General features: G+C 38.6%; 1 protein-coding gene across 1 annotated transcript in view; it reads left to right on the top strand.

The window, feature by feature from the left end:
• C2CD3 (C2 domain containing 3 centriole elongation regulator) overlaps positions 1 to 17,436 on the top strand; it is a gene marked incomplete at both ends in the record, with an annotated part of 121,978 nt that overhangs the window by 520 nt on the left and 104,022 nt on the right. Inside the window, 4 exons of the mRNA XM_080696269.1 lie at positions 2,233 to 2,502; positions 8,358 to 8,515; positions 15,198 to 15,421; positions 16,361 to 16,608. Of these exons, the coding sequence (XP_080552395.1) occupies positions 2,233 to 2,502; positions 8,358 to 8,515; positions 15,198 to 15,421; positions 16,361 to 16,608 (900 nt within the window). The remainder of the gene's footprint in view (positions 1 to 2,232; positions 2,503 to 8,357; positions 8,516 to 15,197; positions 15,422 to 16,360; positions 16,609 to 17,436) is intronic.

The raw sequence follows: 17,436 nt of genomic DNA, 5'->3' as shown, positions 1-17,436 counted from the left end.
ATTGCTTTGGTGATCTTTAAACAGCTTGAACAGGATTCATTTGTTTTGGAAGGGCACAGGTGCCTAGGAGAAACATGAGTTGGAGAGGGGAGTATGTTAGTGCCTCTAATAGGAAATAATCACACTTTATACATTATTGAATTCCCTAGGACTGTCATAAACCAGGACTCAGTAAATGTTAGTCGAATGAAGAAAGCAATAAGCAGTTAGTTACGAATCATAAAAGGCTGTGAGCAGAAGTAAGGAGAGGTATGGAGTATAGAGATAAAAAAGAGCAGGGAGTGACAAATGTAGTATGATTTCGAGTAGGGGTTAGGGCATAAGATTCTCCCAAAGGACCTAGGATGATGAAAGGTTGTCTAGCAAGAGGACCTTCTCAGGTTAGTAGCTCAAGGAAAAACAGTAGAGTAGAAAATGTTAGTCATAGTGACAAGAGTCACCCTGGGAACTCAGGGCACATCAGGAAACTGGAAATTTTATCTCTCCAAGGCTGCCTCCAAGTGGTAGGGGGAAAACAATGTAAAAAAAAAAAAAACCTGCCTTCTTAAATTATAATCAGCGTAGTGAAAATTAGGGACCGGGACTATACATTAAGCTATTGTGTTAAGGACTGAAGCTGAAGTCTGGGAATGAATCCTGTTCAAGCTGTTTAAAGATCACTGTGGAGCCAGGCGTGGTGGTGCACATTTGTAATCCCAGCATTTGGACGGCTGACACAGGAGGATCATGGTTCCCCGCTAGCGGCAGCTACTGAGTGAGGCTGTTTGCAACTCAGTGAGACCCTGTTTCAAAATAAAGAATAAAAAATAGGGCTGGGGGGTCTCCCTTAGAGGTAGAATGCCCCGGGTTTCATCCCATGTACTGCCAAAAAGATAAAAAATAGAGATCATTAAGGCAGTGACTTTTCCTGAAGAAGTGATGAGAGGATTTGAGAATGAAGCATGGAGATGTCCACAATTGGTACTCCTTGGGTCAAACCAGGCAAGCATATTAGATCAATAGGAGGAAATCAAAGTGGAAAACATATACCATATGCAAAAGCACTGGTATGCACCTGCATAAAATTTTATGTTGAAAATAATTACCCACCAGGGTTATGGTGTTTTGTTTTTTTTTTTACTTTAGAGTGCAGAGAGTGCTTTCTTTATAAGTTCAAACAATTAGTTGTATAGATTCTTGATCTGATATAGAATTCAGTATATTTTCTTATGAGGCATGACTGCTCCCCAAAAGAAAAGTCAAAGGAATAGAACAGTGTAAGCAGTGTATATAATATAGAAATGGTTTTTTAGGTTTTTTAGTCTTTGTTAGAAAAGGTAATGACTGAGAAGATAACGAGAGTCATGATTAATTACCTCATTTACACTTCCATTTATCATCTTTCTGAAATCTATTAAGTATTAAACTAATAAATATTATAAACCCAGTAATTAAAAGAGTGGCAGAATCAGAAGATGTTAGACTTAAGCTGGGCATGGTGGCACATGCTTGTAATCTCAGCATTTGGGAGGCTGAGACAGGAGGATCGCAGTTTGTGGCCAGCTACTTAGGCCCTTTGCAAATCAGTGAGGCTGTTTCAAAATAAAGAATAAAAAATAGGACTGGGGGTGTAGCTCGGAGGTAGAATGCCCCTGGGTTCCAACCCCAGTACAGAAAAAAATAAAAGATGTTACTCTTAATGCTGTATACTCTGGGCAGGAAAGAAAAATTAATATTGTCTTCACTGAAATGCTAAGTTGTGTCATATAGACTAAGACATTTATATATCAAGTGAAAGAAGTTGTTGTTTTACATTTAGTGATTGTTTTAAAATGAAAACTTAAGTAAAGATAAAATATCTTTAAAACTGTAGATTTTGAAAATCAAAATAATACTTAGAAAAATTTCAGCTACTTATCCACTCGTATCATTATTCAAATAGTGTATTCAATTAAAATAAGTTTGTATTAAAATAAGTTTGTTACTAAGTATGTCTTAGTTAATATGTTTTTTACTTAGAATAACCTGAATTAAGCCCTAAATACTCATTAGTTATGAGTATGCCAAAAGTGATCAGGGACATTATTCTATGGTCTAATCTGCTAAATTACTTCACCTGTATTAGAATAGCTAGGATAAGTCTTCTCTCTGTAGACACTAAAGTGTTTTATTTGTTTCCATTCAAAAAGCAGAGTCTATGTATTTTATGTTTAGTATAGTTTTTTGACTAAGGGTTCTTGGATTCCTCCATAGGTTTGAGTGACATTCCACCATCTACAAGCCTACCACCTCTGGTTGAAGGCCAGCTACGCTGCTTTCTAAAACTTACTATTAATAAAATCATATGGAAGATTGCAAAGCCTCCCACTTGTGTACTTGTCCGAGTGAGGTGGTGGGGAGAAACATCAGATGGAACCCTCTTTTGTCCCAGAGATGCATTGCAGACTGAACCAGATGCTGTAAGAACAACAACACGTTATGCTATCCGCTGTGGTCCAAAGCAGTTTACCTCTTATCTAACAGGTGTGTTTTCATTTTATCATTTTTAACCTAATAGGAAGCATGAAATATGTGTTTATGCTGTTAACAGTAGGTGTTATTGTGTACCTTGGATCTGTGTGCATTAATTATTGGGGCATCAGAGAGGCTTTATAATAGCTACCAGTTGTTGAATATATACTTTGAGATAGTTGTGTGTGTATATTTATATATAATATATATATACTCATCCTTACAATATTAACCCTGTAAGATGTATTTTTTTTAGACAGTAAAAGTTAGATTCAGAGAAATGAAATTAATACTCTTTTTGGTTATTTAATTGATAAATGCCAGAACTAATATTTGAACTCAATTTTACCTGATATAAAATTTCATAGTCCTTAGTCCCAGCTATTTGGGGGGCTGAGGCAGGAGGATTGTTTGAGCCCGGGAGTTCAAGGCTTGCCTGTGCAATGTAGTGTGACTCCATCTCAAAAAGAAAAACATAGCTGGGTCTGGTGGCACACACTTGAAATCCCAGTACTTGGGAGGCGGAGACAGGAGAATTGCAGGTTCATGGCCAGTCTCAGCTACTTAGTGAGTAGCAATGTAGTGAGACTCTGTTTCAAGATAATAAAAAATAGGGCTGGAGGTATAGCTTGGAGGTAGAATGCTCCCGGGTTCAATCCCTAGTAACCCTCTCCCCCACCACAAAAAAAAAATAGGTCTTTTTACTATATCATACTTTTTTTTTTTTTTTTTAGTTAAGTACTGTAGTCTCTAGTCTGGTGCTTACATTATGTTTGAGAAAGATTATATAGATGTAAAACTTGCTAATAATACACGATAATGCTTGCCAAATGCTAAATAGGTATTTTAGTAATTAGTGTTTAAGATTTTCAGGAAAGGAAGGGATCTTTCAATAGGGAACCAGAAGGCAAAATGCCTCCTGTAAAGGAAAGCATTCTAAAAATACTGTGTTATTTCTTTATTCAGATCAAGCTTTTACATAAGCACATTTCAGATGGTGGGATTATTTATCAAAGCAGTCCAGACCAAGTACAAAAAAAAATGGGCATTTATCATATAAACATTGTTGGGCTATGAATCCTGGAAGGCCTTAGGTGAATTTAAGAGATCATATTTTAAACAACAAAATGTAAAGAATAAGTGCTAAAATTCAGGCTTTCAAAAAATATATATGGAACACCTCACATTTGTTAGATATTGTGCAAGGCACTGTGAGGATTACAGAAATGAGTCACATAAAAGTCAGATTGGTTTCTAGTTCAAATTTCACAAATAAGTTTAGTTATAATGATAGGCTTATTTTAAAAAAATACCGGTAGATACATTTGGTACTATAAAGCTAAAACTTAAATCCTCAGGTAGTATTTTTATACAACTTAACAAAGAAGAAGTAATATTCAGTAAAATAGAAGGTATCTTTTAATATGATAACAGGAAAAACATTTATTTAGGCATCCTGTGGTATAATAATGCATCTGAGCATTTAAGTTGCTGTTATAAACTATAGGGTATGCTACCTCCAAGCTATATTCCCAGACCTTTTTTTTTTTTTTTTTTTTTTTTGGTACTGAGGATTGGGCATTCTACTTCCAAGCAACACCCTAAGTCCTGTTTTACTTTTTATTTTATTTCCTGAAGCTGTCCAACCCTGCACTCCTCCTGCCTCAGCCTCCCAAGTACTGAGTGAGATTACAGGCATGCACTGCCATGCCTGGCCCCCATCCCTTTTTTATTTTGAAACATGGTCTTGCTAGGTTGCTGAGGCTAGTTGTGAACCCATGATCCTCTGTGTCGGCCTACCAAATCCCTAGATTATAGATAGGAATGGGCCACCATGCCTGGCTTACTATAGGATTTGGGGAAAATGCTTTCTAGTATCTGACCTCATTTCCTCATCTGTAAAATGAGGTCAAGTAGCTTCTTTTCTCTGTCTGTCTGTCTGTCTGTCTGTCTGTCTCTCTTGTTTATTTACTTATGTATTTATATATTTATTGTGGTCCTGGGGAATTAACCCAGGGGCAGACTACCACTGAGTTACACTCCAATTCTATATTTTTTTATTCTTTATTTTGAAACGGGGTCTCACTAAGTTGCTGAGAGCCTCACTAACTAGCTGAGACTAACCATGAACCTGCGAGCCTCCTGTCTCAGCCTCCCAAGTAGATTCTCTTTAACTTTGTAGGTATTTTCATGAAGAAGCAACCTGGTTAAATGGGAAGAACTCAGGCCTTGAAGTCTAGACAGGCAAAAGTTTGAACTCTGGCTTCAGAACTAAATTGCTGTCTGATACTGGGAGGTTCTTAAGCTCTTAGCGCCTCCATTTTATATTAACCAAATGAGGGAAATACCACATACCAGTTGGAAATTATTGTGAAGTTTAAATGAAAAATGCTTATAAAGTGATTGATCCAGTACCTGGTAAATTGTAGGTATAAGTCTTACATATACATTGAGTCTTGGGCACTATGGAGGTTGCAGAAACTTAATATATAGCTCCTACTGAAAATGAGCTTTAAGACTAGTTGAAAAATATAAAACTAGTCAGGAGTGGTGGTGAATGGTTGTAATCCTAGTACCTGAGAGCCCAAGACCAGAGGATCACAGGTTTGAAGCCAGCCTTGGCAGCTGAGCAAGGCCCTCTGTAACTTAGTGAGACCCCGTTTCAAAATAAGAAATAAAGTTGAGTTGGGGTATATCTTGGAGGTCCATCCCTAGTACCAAAAAAAGAAAAGTACAAAAGTGACATATATGAAACAGTAGTAAGCAATGCCAGACAATATTTAAATAAATATGCAAGTACATATAGTATCATAAGAATATTCTAGGACATTAATAAGGGCTAGTCTTAAAAGTTATTAGGAATCCAGAATTCTACTTCTGCTCTTCAGTCTTGCTACTTGACTGCGAGTAAGCCTTTTCATCTTCCTGGCCCTTATGTCCCTGTCAGTAAATTAAGAGTTAAATACCAAATGTGACAGCACCCAAATTCATGTATCTAGTTAGGAAAGAAGTTAAAGAAGTCATAGGTAAGATAGAATTTGAATAGGAGATGAGGTAAAACTTGTAAGCAGTAACCCAACTGTGGATGTAAGTATAACATTTTTTTTTTTTTAGAAAATGAAAAGCCAAGAGATCAAATATTAGTTTTATAAGATTATGTGCTCTAACTTAAAATTTAGAAAAGTGTCATTTTTTTTTTTTTCGGGTCTGGGGATTGAACTCGGATACACCCCCTGCCCAATTTTTTATTCTTTATTTTGAAACAGGGTCTCACTGATTTGCGGAGGGCCTCACTTAGTAGCTAAGGCTATCCGCGAACCGCGATCTTCCAGTCTCAGCCTCCCAAATGCTGGTATTACAAGTGTGTGCCACCATGCCCGGCTTAACTATTTCTTAAGCTATATGGTATGGTGTAGTTATCTTATGTGCTCTTCTGTATTCATATTTCACTTAAAATGGAATTCATGGTAAAGTGATTAAAGGTGTGTGTGTGTGCGTGCGTGCATGCATGCGTGCGTGTGCGTGTGTGTGTGTGTTTTACTAGGAGTTGAACCTGAAGCCATCTACTTCTGAGCTGCACCTCAGGCCTATACTTTAGTTTTATTTTGAAACAGGGTTTTGCTAGGTTGGTGAGAGGCTCACTACTTGCTGAGGCTGTCCTCAAACCTGAGATCCTCCTGTCTCAGCTTCCCAAGTACATGGTGGCATGGGCCACCATGTCTAGCATGTTCATTTCTTTGTATCTGTTTCATCTTCAGGCAATGACAAAACCATGCCATAGATTTTTTTAATTAATGAGGAAAATCTTTACATTTGAAATCTTTAAAACTTTGTCTTGGAGGAAAGTGAAAATACAGTAAGAGGATGAGAATAAAGCCTCCGGGAAGTTGCAGAATGCATGCTTTGAGGTGCTGTGCAGTGGCAGTGAATATGAGCCTCGTTCGCTAAGTGATGAATTTGACGTTCCAGGAATTTACAGTGACTAACCCAAGTTACCCTAGCACTGGTCTTAATTTTAGAGAGGCTCTTGACTCCAGGATCGCTAGGATTTCTGTTGTGCTATGCTGGCTCAAAAAATAGAGGGATTATAGGATTCTGAGATCTGCCTCTTGCACTCTTCTTACATCTTTCCTCCTTTACCCTGTATTCTCTTGCAGGAAACAGCAGCCATGAAAATATTTGAAGCATGGAAAGGTTAGAATAGGAACTGGAAATATTACAATACTTCACTGAGCCTTACTACTTGATTTGTGCATCTCTAAAAAGATAGAATTCAGTTTGTAGAAAAATGAAAGACAATGGAAGGGTGGAAACAATATTGAACAACTGACTCTAACTCCGTAGCAAAAATGAAGGATAAAGGTTAGAAGTCTATTAGGAATTGAGCATTTTCTCCTAGAAGCAATGAATAATGAAGCAGCAGAGCAGAGTGTAGTAGATTTTATAAATGAATAGAACTGAGTGTTAGCCTAGTTCCGTCACTTTAAAGCTAAGTAAATCTAGAAATGTTACGTGACCTCCCTGCCTTGTTTTATCCCCAAATAGAGATAAAAACATCTATGTCATAGAATTGTAAAGAGAATGAGAGATGGTGGAAATTGGCTGTTAGTAAATAGCCAACAAATGTTGGCTCATTTCCCTTATTCCACATGCATCGTTTTATGTTCTACAGAGTACTTTTCCATCTATTAGCTCATATGACTCTTTTGGATAACCCCCATGAGTAGATAAAAAAAAGGACTGTGGTATGTTAAGTAATTGGCCTAAAGCGATCCAGCAGCCCCTCAGCACCTACAACGTGGGAGGACACCGTACCGTGTGATCTACATGCAATACCCCACCTTCCTCATACAGCAGGGATGTAGGTGGTATGATGCCTATTTCACAGATGGTCATGGTTCAGAAATAGCTCATGACTAGTGGAGCCAGGACACAACCACAGGTCTTCTAAGTCCTACATGCTTTTCATTTCAGTATTGAACAAATGGTGAAAATGAACTGTTTTTTCAACTTTGGTAAGAAAATATTCAAAATTCATATGATCTCAAAAGGACAGTAGATTCCATTTGCATGCATTATAGTTCTCCTAAAAAGTATAGCCATGAAGGAATTAAATGTAAGTGATTTATTGAAGAAGATAAAGCATATATTTGCATTCCTCTTAGTTCTGGGTGTTCTCAGTAGCTCAGTTCTCCAGATATAATTCAAGAGTAAGCAGTTAGATACTCCTGGAGAGTATCTAAGGGTTGTTAGAAACAACCCTTGCAGCTATGTAATAGCAGCCCTATGTCTAATTCAAAACTGGAAATAGTAAGAATGAAAGAACTGAGATGTGTTGCTTTTATATTTGAAAAACAAAGCCTGAGTTCTTGGTAGTAAATACATTTAGTAGTACTCTTTTAAAGTTATTTACCTTATCAAATACTTGGTTACTAAATATTTTATTCAGTGTAATTTTTCCCCAGCTCAATGTCTATGCCATTCTTCTCTAAATCTTTATTATTCTCTCAACATATGGTACGGTAAGTGGCTGGTTTCTTTGAAATTAAAATAATTTTTAAGTACAAATGTTTTTCAGCTGGGCGTGGTGGTGCGTGCTTGTAATCCCTGTGCTTGGGAGGCTGAGACAGGAGGATCACGCAGATTCGAAGCCAGCCTCAGCTGGCTTAAGAGACCCTGTTTCCAAATAAAATATAAAATAGGTCTGGGAGTGTAGCCCGAAGGTCGAAGCCCTTGGGTTCCATCCTTAGTACCACCACCCAAAAAAAAAAAAATGTTTTTCAATGCATAACCTCTTGCCCACTTCCAAAATATAAAATCAAAATAAGTGAAAAATATTTGATTATGTTATTTTTGTTTCTGACTAGATATGGCTGTGCTGGTGCTGGAAGTAATCACCAAACTTGATCATCTTCCAGTTGGCAGAGTCCAGATCAGTGGACTAGCTCAACTTTCTCCAACTCATCAAATTAATGGAGTTTTTAGCATTGTTTCACCAACATCTAAGAAACTTGGAGAACTTCAGGTAAAAATATTTTAATTCTTTACTGCATAGAGTGAAACAATTTGCCAGGCATGATGGTGCACACTTGTAATCCCAGCACTTGAGAGGCTGAGACAGGAGGGTCGCACAGGTTCGAAGCCAGCCTCAGCTGCTTAGTGAGGCTCTCAAAAACTTAGGGAGACCCTGTTTCCAAATAAAATATAAAATAGGTCTGGAAGTATAGCCTGGAGCTGGAAAGCCCCTGGGTTCCATTCTCAGTACCACAAAAAAGAAAGAAAAAAGAATAAAACAATTTGGGCAGAAATAGTTCTTATGGAATAGTTTGGTACATGGTTTCCATCTATCATACTAATTTTCACCTCTTGGCTTTTGCTCATCTTTTTACCAAGACTATAACCTACCTTTACTTCCCACTTGTCCATATCCACTTAGTGGTTTTTTGCCCATCTCAAGTTCCAAGCATCCTTCACACCTCCTACTAAAGTCATTCTTTTCTATATTTGTAAAGACATCGATTTCACAATTATTGTTCTATCATAACCTAAAAAAATATATAAAATAGGTCTGGGAGTGTAGCCCGAAGGTCGAAGCCCTTGGGTTCCATCCTTAGTACCACCACCCAAAAAAAAAAAAAAAATGTTTTTCAATGCATAACCTCTTGCCCACTTCCAAAATACCTATGCTAGACGGAGGAAGCTCAGAAACATTATGCTGAGTGAAAGAAGCTCATCTTAAAAGATTCTATACTGCTAGGTGTGGTGGTGCACCCTTGCAAAACCAGTCCTGGGGAGACAGGAGGATTGCAAGTTCAAGGCCAACCTCAGCAACTTAGTGAGTTCCTCTGCAACTTAGTGAGACCTTGTTTCAATACAAAAGTAACATAAAACAGGACTGAAGGTGTAGCTCAGAGGTAAAACACATGTGGGCTCAATCTCAAGCACCAAAAAAAAAAAAAAAAGGGAAAAGGGTTATATACTGGCTGGGCATGGTGGATCTATAATCTCTGTACTTGGAAGGCTAAGACAGGAGGGTCGCAGGTTTGAGGCCAGTGCGTGGTAACTTAGCGAGACCCTGTTTCAATATTAAACATGAAATAGGGCTGGGAATGTAGCTTAGAGGTAAAAGGACCCTGTTATCAACCCCCAGTACCACACACAAAAAATATAGATGGTATGATTCCATTTGTATGATTTTTTTATACCTTTATTGGTGTATTATAGTCTCACATCTTGTATGATGTTCTTGAAAAGACAAATCTATAATCAGTGGTTGCTAAGGAATAGAGGTGAGAGGTGTGACTACTAAAAATGGGTAGCACAAGAAAGTTACTTGGGGATAATAAAAGTGTACTTTATCTTGATTTTGGTGGTAGTTAGATATACCTGTTCATATGTTAAAATTCATGGAACTGTGCACAAATTCCAAAACATGGCACCAGATGTAGTGATAAACAGCACTTGTCACTCTGCCTTACACTGGAACATGCTAAGAACTGTGACTGGAATATGTATCCCAACTAATACACCTAGTTTACTCCAGCTAATTTTTGCCACTTAGGAATGGGCACCTAGATAAATTGTGTGTGTGTGTGTGTGTGTGTGTGTGTGTGTGTGTGTGTGTGTGGTACTGGGGATGGAACCCAGGGTCATTGTATCTCCGAGCTATACCTCCAACTCTATTTTTTAGTCTAAAAAAAAACTAAAAAGTTTTAGCCGGGCGTGGAAGCCAAGATTCTGAGTGAAACTGTTACAGGGACACTGACTGCATGGAGTATCCTTCCCATTGTGTTCCTCCCATTAGTCTTTGTAGGAGAATGTTGGTGATGAACAGAATCTTCTCATCAGGATCTAGCCACATTTTATTGGGATTGTGCCTTTTCCTGCACAAAGTATTCCATTGACCTTCTCTAAGATATATTAAAACATCTAACTGCAATTTTTCACTTATGTGCTAGGCAATTCATTATTTCACTGTCATTGGCTGCTTAAACAATGCCGTGGGCTTTCTCTGACATTGAAACTGAACTTTCAAAACTGCTATTCTTTCTTTTGGAGGATATTCTTGAATTTTGTCTGAAATCCCCTTACTTGGAAGGCGGAGACAGGAGGATCATGCAGGTTCGAAGCCAGCCTCACTGGCTTAAGAGACCTGTTTCCAAATAAAAAGTATAAAAATAGGTCTGGGAGTGTAACCCGGAGTTAGAAGGATTTCCAGGAACCCCAGTACCACCAAAAAAAAAAAAAAAAAAACAACTAAAAAGTTTTAAAACCGGGTCTTAATGAGTTGCTAAGGGCCTCGCTAAGTAGCTGAGGCTGTCCTTGAACAGCGATCCTCTGGTCTCCGCCTCCTGAATGCTGGGATTACAAGTGTGCACCACCATGCCTGTCTAATCATTTATTTAAAATGCTGTGTTGCCGGGCGTGGTGGCGCATGCTTGTAATCCCTGCACTTGGGAGGCAGAGACAGGAGGATCACGCAGGTTCGAAGCCAGCCCCGCGGGCTGGTTTAGGAGACCCTGTTTCCAAATAAAAATGTAAAAATAGGTCTGGGAGTGTAGCCCGGAGGTAGAAGGGCTTCCAGGAACCCCAGTACCACCAAAAAAAAAAAAAAAAAAAAAATGCTGTGTTGACTAGCATAAGTCTGAAAATTAGACCTACTAATTTACTATTTTACCAATTAATGTTATGGATATAGTAAATAATTATAGGCAACTTAGTGAGATCTTGTTTCAAAAATAAAGAATAATATAGCTCAAAGATAGAATGCCCCTGGGTTCCATCCCCAGTTATGCAAAAAGAGAGAAAGAGAGAGAGAGAGAACCTGAAGTCATTGCCAGAGGCTGATAAGTGTCCTTAAAGTTGCTGTTTGGATGGGAGAAGCATATGGTATATTTATAATATATGTGGATGGTGTGGGCTTCAAAAGAGGGGTGATATATTTAGCTGATAGAATGAGGGTGTGGAGATAGCACCAGAAAAGAGTAAGTCAGTGTTCTTTATCCTGGCAAGTGAAAACTTTCCATTGGAGATTTTTGGGAAATGGAGACCTTTTAAGAAAGAAATGTCCAGTTAAAGTGGTAAGGTAGTTTATATAACAGAAAATCCAACTGGGGTGTAACTTTGTGAGGCCCTAGGTTCAATTCCAAGCAAAAGAGAGGGAGGGAATGGAGAATGTATAGGGTTCAGTAATGGGGTCAGCAGAGGACTGAATCCAAAAGAAGGAAAGGAGAAAGAAAACCTACTCAGGGCCCAGTAATGCGGTTGATGGAAGGAAGGAAGGAAATCGTAGGGCTCAATAATGGGGATGGCAGAGGAGCAAACCAAGACTGGAGGGGCATGAGTGGGTTGCACGGGAATGAAGATATAGGAGGTGCATGCTGGAATATATTGGGTACATTATAAGGAAGCAGAGGCCTTAGAAGTCCAAAAGCTAGGAATTGATGGAACAATATTCTGTTTTATACCTCCAAAGTTAAACAGATATTCTTTCCTCTGCCTCTAATATTTTACCTCTCCCCCCCTCAGCTTTATCTGTCTTGTGTATATTTAAGACTGTTAGCTCAGATATTAGTATTCTACTCCTGGAAACCATTCCTGGTATTCTTTCCTGACCTCTCCCCCAAGCTCAGATGCCTCTTTTATGTTCCCAAAGCTCCTAGTACACATCTTAGTACTCACCATTTCACCATTTTACATTAAATTTTTTTTAAATTTTTTAAAAATTTTTAATTTTTTTTTTTTTTTTTTTTTTTTGCGGGTCTGGGGATGTAACCCAGAGGCACTTGACCTCCGAGCTACACCCCCTGCCCAGTTTTTTATTCTTTATTTTGAAACAGGGTCTCACTGAGTTGCGGGGGGCCTCATTAAGTAGCTGAGGCTGTCCGTGAACCGCAATCCTCTGGTCTCAGCCTCCCAAACGCTGAAATTACAAGCATGTGCCACCACACCCAGCATTCTTAAATTTTTTTACAAAATAATATGATCCTCTGATTCAGGGTCTATGTTTTGGTCATCCATTTGTCTTAGGCATGTAGCATAGAACTTGGTACAGAACTATATCAACAAATATATCTGTAACCAAGTTAGGCTAATCTCTTAAGTTTTGATTTTGAGGATATAATCAAAATTTTCTTTGACCCTTTCTTATCAGCCGATGATGGAATAGGCCAATGAGTTGTTCTGTTACTGGTTCAAATCTACGTAGAGCAAAAGCAAAACTCAGTGACCAATCAGCAAGTCATTGTTAAGGCCAGGGACACAGCCTTTCTTCCAGTGCTTTCTTTGTCTTTAGAATGCAGTGGCAGTCTTTGGCAAGTGATGAATGGTAAGGGAACACGTTCTAACATTTATATTTGAGAAGCCAAGATTTTGAGTTACAGGGACACTGACTGCATGGAGTATCCTTCCCATTGTGTTCCTCCCATTAGTCTTTGTAGGAGAATGTTGGTGATGAACAGAATCTTCTCATCAGGATCTAGCCACATTTTATTGGGATTGTGCCTTTTCCTGCACAAAGTATTCCATTGACCTTCTCTAAGATATATTAAAACATCTAACTGCAATTTTTCACTTATGTGCTAGGCAATTCATTATTTCACTGTCATTGGCTGCTTAAACAATGCCGTGGGCTTTCTCTGACATTGAAACTGAACTTTCAAAACTGCTATTCTTTCTTTTGGAGGATATTCTTGAATTTTGTCTGAAAATTTTTGCCTAACTTAAACTATTTTTTTTATTCCTTCATTAGGCTTTTCTCCATTGGGCTATTCAGAGGACTTTTTTTTTTTTTCTCTGTGAAGAATATCTTTTTGTTATGTTGTTTCTAGTGTATTTACTTATTCCTGATACCTTTAGATTTTTTAGAGAGTAAATATGTTATAAATTCATTAAACTGAGAAGAGTAGGTATGATTTTAATATATATGGTTATTAAAATGGGAAATAAATTTTTTTTATTTTTTTTAACAATTTTTTATTGAACATAAGTAGTATACATTTACACTATATTTGGTGCCCTCTCCCCCCCCCGCCCCCGTTTTCTCCCCCCCTCACCAATGGTTGTCCAGGTTAACCATGTCTTATTCATAATTTTACACATGTTCAGGTGTAGACCCTCATTAATCAAGATCGGCTCAGAGGACCTTTTAATAGTGAACTTTAAATTATAGGAATGAAATGCCAAGGAAATGGTTTTTCTTTTTCTCACTGTTTCCCAGATTGGCTCCAAACATGGATTCAAGCAGTCTTCCTGCCTCTACCTCCTGAGTGGCTGTGACTTCAAGCACATTCTACTTCTCCTAAAAGAACTTATTTTTTTCATCTTAGTGTTCCTCCCTCTTCACCTTTTCTTGTCTCCAGCATAGAACTAGGAACTTCTTTTTCCCAAGTAACTAATAATAAGAAGAATATGCTGGGAATGGTGGCACACACCTATAACCCCAGTACTGGGTAGGCTGAGATAGGAGGATGGCAGGTTAGAGACTGCCTTCAGCAACAGTGAGATTCTCAGCAACTTAGTGACACCTTGTTTCAAAATAAAAAATAAAATAGAGCTGGAGTTGTGGCTCAGAGGTAGAATGCCCCTGGGTTTAATCCCCAGCACCACAGACAAAAAGAGTGCAAAATGTGTTGTATCACTAATAATATTGGGTTTGAGTACCATGTATATGATGATATGATATAGTCTATGGAAAAAAGAAGACAGGTGATGCCTTTGAGGAATTTGTAATTTTACCAGGATAATAAATAAAAGGTACAAATATCTCTCAAAAGCCTCTGCTTTTTTCCTTAAATTTAAGTTAGGATAATAAAGCTAGGTTCAAGTTAGGGTTATATCATCACTGAAGCATCTTTGTGTTAGGAACTTATTACAGCTTCTGACCTGTAATAAAGTATTCAGTAAATGCTGGTTTTATTCATGGAAAATTACAGAGTAAATAGAAACATGTGAATGCAGTTGGCATAACATCTCTACCCAGACATCATGAATCAGTGCTAGAGTAAATTGTGTATACAGAGGGATGAAACAATAAAATATAAGGCACACCCAGAAAACCTTGAGTAATTGGTCTTACTATAACAGAGAAATAAAAGAGGGAACCATAATAAGAGATGAGGCTTCTGAGGTAGGCAAGAAATCTTAATCTTATAAGAAATGGGGGATCTTAATTTAAATCCAGTAGAAAAATCTTAGTAGATGCTAAAAAAAAAAAAATTCTGATAACCGGGCATGGTGGTACGTACCTGTAATCCCAGTATTTGGGAGGCTGAGACAGGAGAATCGCAGGTTCAAGAACAGCTTCAGCAAGTAGTGAAACTCTCATCAATCTAGCAAGACTTTTTTTTTTCTCTTCAGTACTGGCGATTGAACACAGAGGCCTTCTGGCTCAGAGCTACACCCCCATTCCTATTTTATTCTTTATTTTGAAACAGGATCTCACTAAATTGTGGAGGACCTCCCTAAGTAGCTGAGGCTGGCCACAAGCCTACAAGCCTCCTACAAGCCTCCCAAGTACTAGGATTACAAGTGTGCACCACCATTCCCAGCTGACCCGATTTCAAAATAAAAATAAAATTGGGCTAGGGGTGTAGCTTAGAGGTAGAATGCCCCTTGTGTTCACTCCCCAGTAACACACACACACACACACACACACACACACACACACAAATAACCTTCCTTTCTGATATATTACATGTCTTTTTCAGGTCTCACTTGCCCTAGAGCCTCTGTCAGAAACTTACGACAGCTACAGTCCTCTTCCTACCACTGACATGACTGAAAATGTGCTTTTATCTGAGCGGAGAATCAGAGAGAATACTGAGTCCAGCAATACCAAGTTTCTGAGTCCATTAAAGTCTCAGAGGATACCTCCCATCAAAATTGACGAAAAAGAATTAGCAGCCAACAGTAGTAGATCGACCACACCAAGGTAACTCCCATACTTAATACCAGTTGTCATCTGTCATCTGTCTCCCACCGTACTCATGAACTCTTTCTTTCTTTTGTGGATGAGTGAAAAAGTAAAGATGGTGAGAGATGCAGTTCCTCATTCAGGAGATAACTGTTAGCACCCACTTGGGTCCTGGTTTGATACCAGGTGCTGGGCCGTGGACCTGCGATCCTCCTGTCTCGGCCTCCCAAGTCCTGGGATTATAAGTGTGCACCACCACAACCCGCAATTTCTGAGGCTACAAGCCTCACGAGTAGAGTACATAGCATGCCCAGCGCCAAAAACAACAAAGCCAAAAACACCACAATTCTTGTGTTAAGGGCTACTTAAAGTCCAATGGAGAAGCCGACATCAAAATAAATATGACAAATATAGATGCCTTGAGAAATGTCCATGAGGGAAAAGAGGGCTGGACCTTATTTTGTGGAATAGAATGAAATAAATAGACTTTTGTCTTAAGTAATTACTTATAAAGCATTTGTTTTGTGTGAGACTCTGTGTTGGCTACCCCCTCCACCTCCTTTGTGTTGCTTTTTGTTTGTTTGTTGCTATACTTGAGATTGAACCAGGGGTATTCTACCTCTGAGCTATACCCCCAGCACAATTTTTTATTCTTTATTTTGAAACAGGTTCTCACTAAATTTGAAGAGCCTCACCAAGTAGCTGAGGCTGACCGTGAACCTGCGATCCTCCTGTTTCGGCCTCCCAAGTACTGCGATTATAAGTGTGCACCACCACAACCTGCTCTCTTATTTAATTTAGGAGATGAAAAATGGATTTGCAATGTCACATTACAAATAAATCACCTCTTTCGAAGTTCAAGCTCCATTGCCATCCCTCATCCTCTGATTCTGACAAAGCCGAGTGTTCCCATTATGCATTATACACTGCTGACATTCTCCTTTTTTTAAAAAATAGGGGAAAGGATCACTTGTACTTTGCAGAGAACTCTGATACAATAAAGGAGTCTCTGTTTGGACCACAGCACCATCTTAACTCAGCACAGAGTTTAGAGTCCGTAACTCTGAAAGGCAAGGCTCCACGGAAACAGATGTCCCTTCGCAACACTTCTGAAATTCAGCCTCAAATTAGGACAGTTGCCCAGAGTCGTAGTGACTCATGCATTCTTTCTTCAAACAACCCCCCTACAAAGGACCTTCTTTCAGGTACGCTTAAATTTGTGAACTGAGAATAAGCTGTATTCGTTGGGATTGCTCTGCTTGTTAGCCAGCCTACAAAGAGAATCAGGACTTCTGTTTGAACAAATTGTCCAAATAAAAGTGAGTGACACACGCCTATAATCCCAATACTTGGGAAGCTGAGACAGAAGGATTGCAGTTTTAAGGCCAGCGTCAGCAAGTACGGAGACTCTCAGCAACTCTCAGACCCTGTTTCAAAATAGAGAATAAAATAGGGCTGGGGTGTAGCTTGGAGGAAGAACACCCCTGGGTTCAATCCCCAGTACCGTAAAAATAAATAATAAATAAATAAATAAAGTAAAAAATAGAAAATAAAATGAAGACATGGGAAGAGTTAGGAAGCTCCCACCCTGTCAAAAAGGGGCAGCTGCTCCCCAGCCCCAGTTGATTATGGTATTCATTAAAACATTTTATCAAGTATCTGATATATGCCAGGCACTGTACCATATACCAAGAACACCAAGACAAATGAGCCAGTCTCTGCACTGTAAGTTCATTGGGTGAAAGAGACAATTATAACATTTTACAGTGGATTCCTTAAGAGCTAAATACCAGGGGCTCTGAGAGTGCAGAGGAAATATTTTGCTTTAAGGAATTGATAATAATAATTGGGTGGGAATACATAAAGTACCAAGGCTCTTAACCTCTTTGGGAACATTTTTAGTATCAGAAGGAAAACTGTTCCTCCATGGCTCTAAAATCAAACCTAGTCTATTGATACTGCTTATCACTAACCTCTTTTTTTTTTTTTTTTTTTTTTTTTTGGTGGTACTGGGGTTCCTGGAAGCCCTTCTA

The sequence above is a fragment of the Muscardinus avellanarius genome, assembly GCF_963383645.1.
Source record: "Muscardinus avellanarius genome assembly, chromosome: 1".
Lineage (NCBI taxonomy): Eukaryota > Metazoa > Chordata > Mammalia > Rodentia > Gliridae > Muscardinus > Muscardinus avellanarius.
The sequence above is the reverse complement of the archived record's forward strand: the minus strand, read 5'-3'. Positions and strand labels throughout refer to the sequence as shown.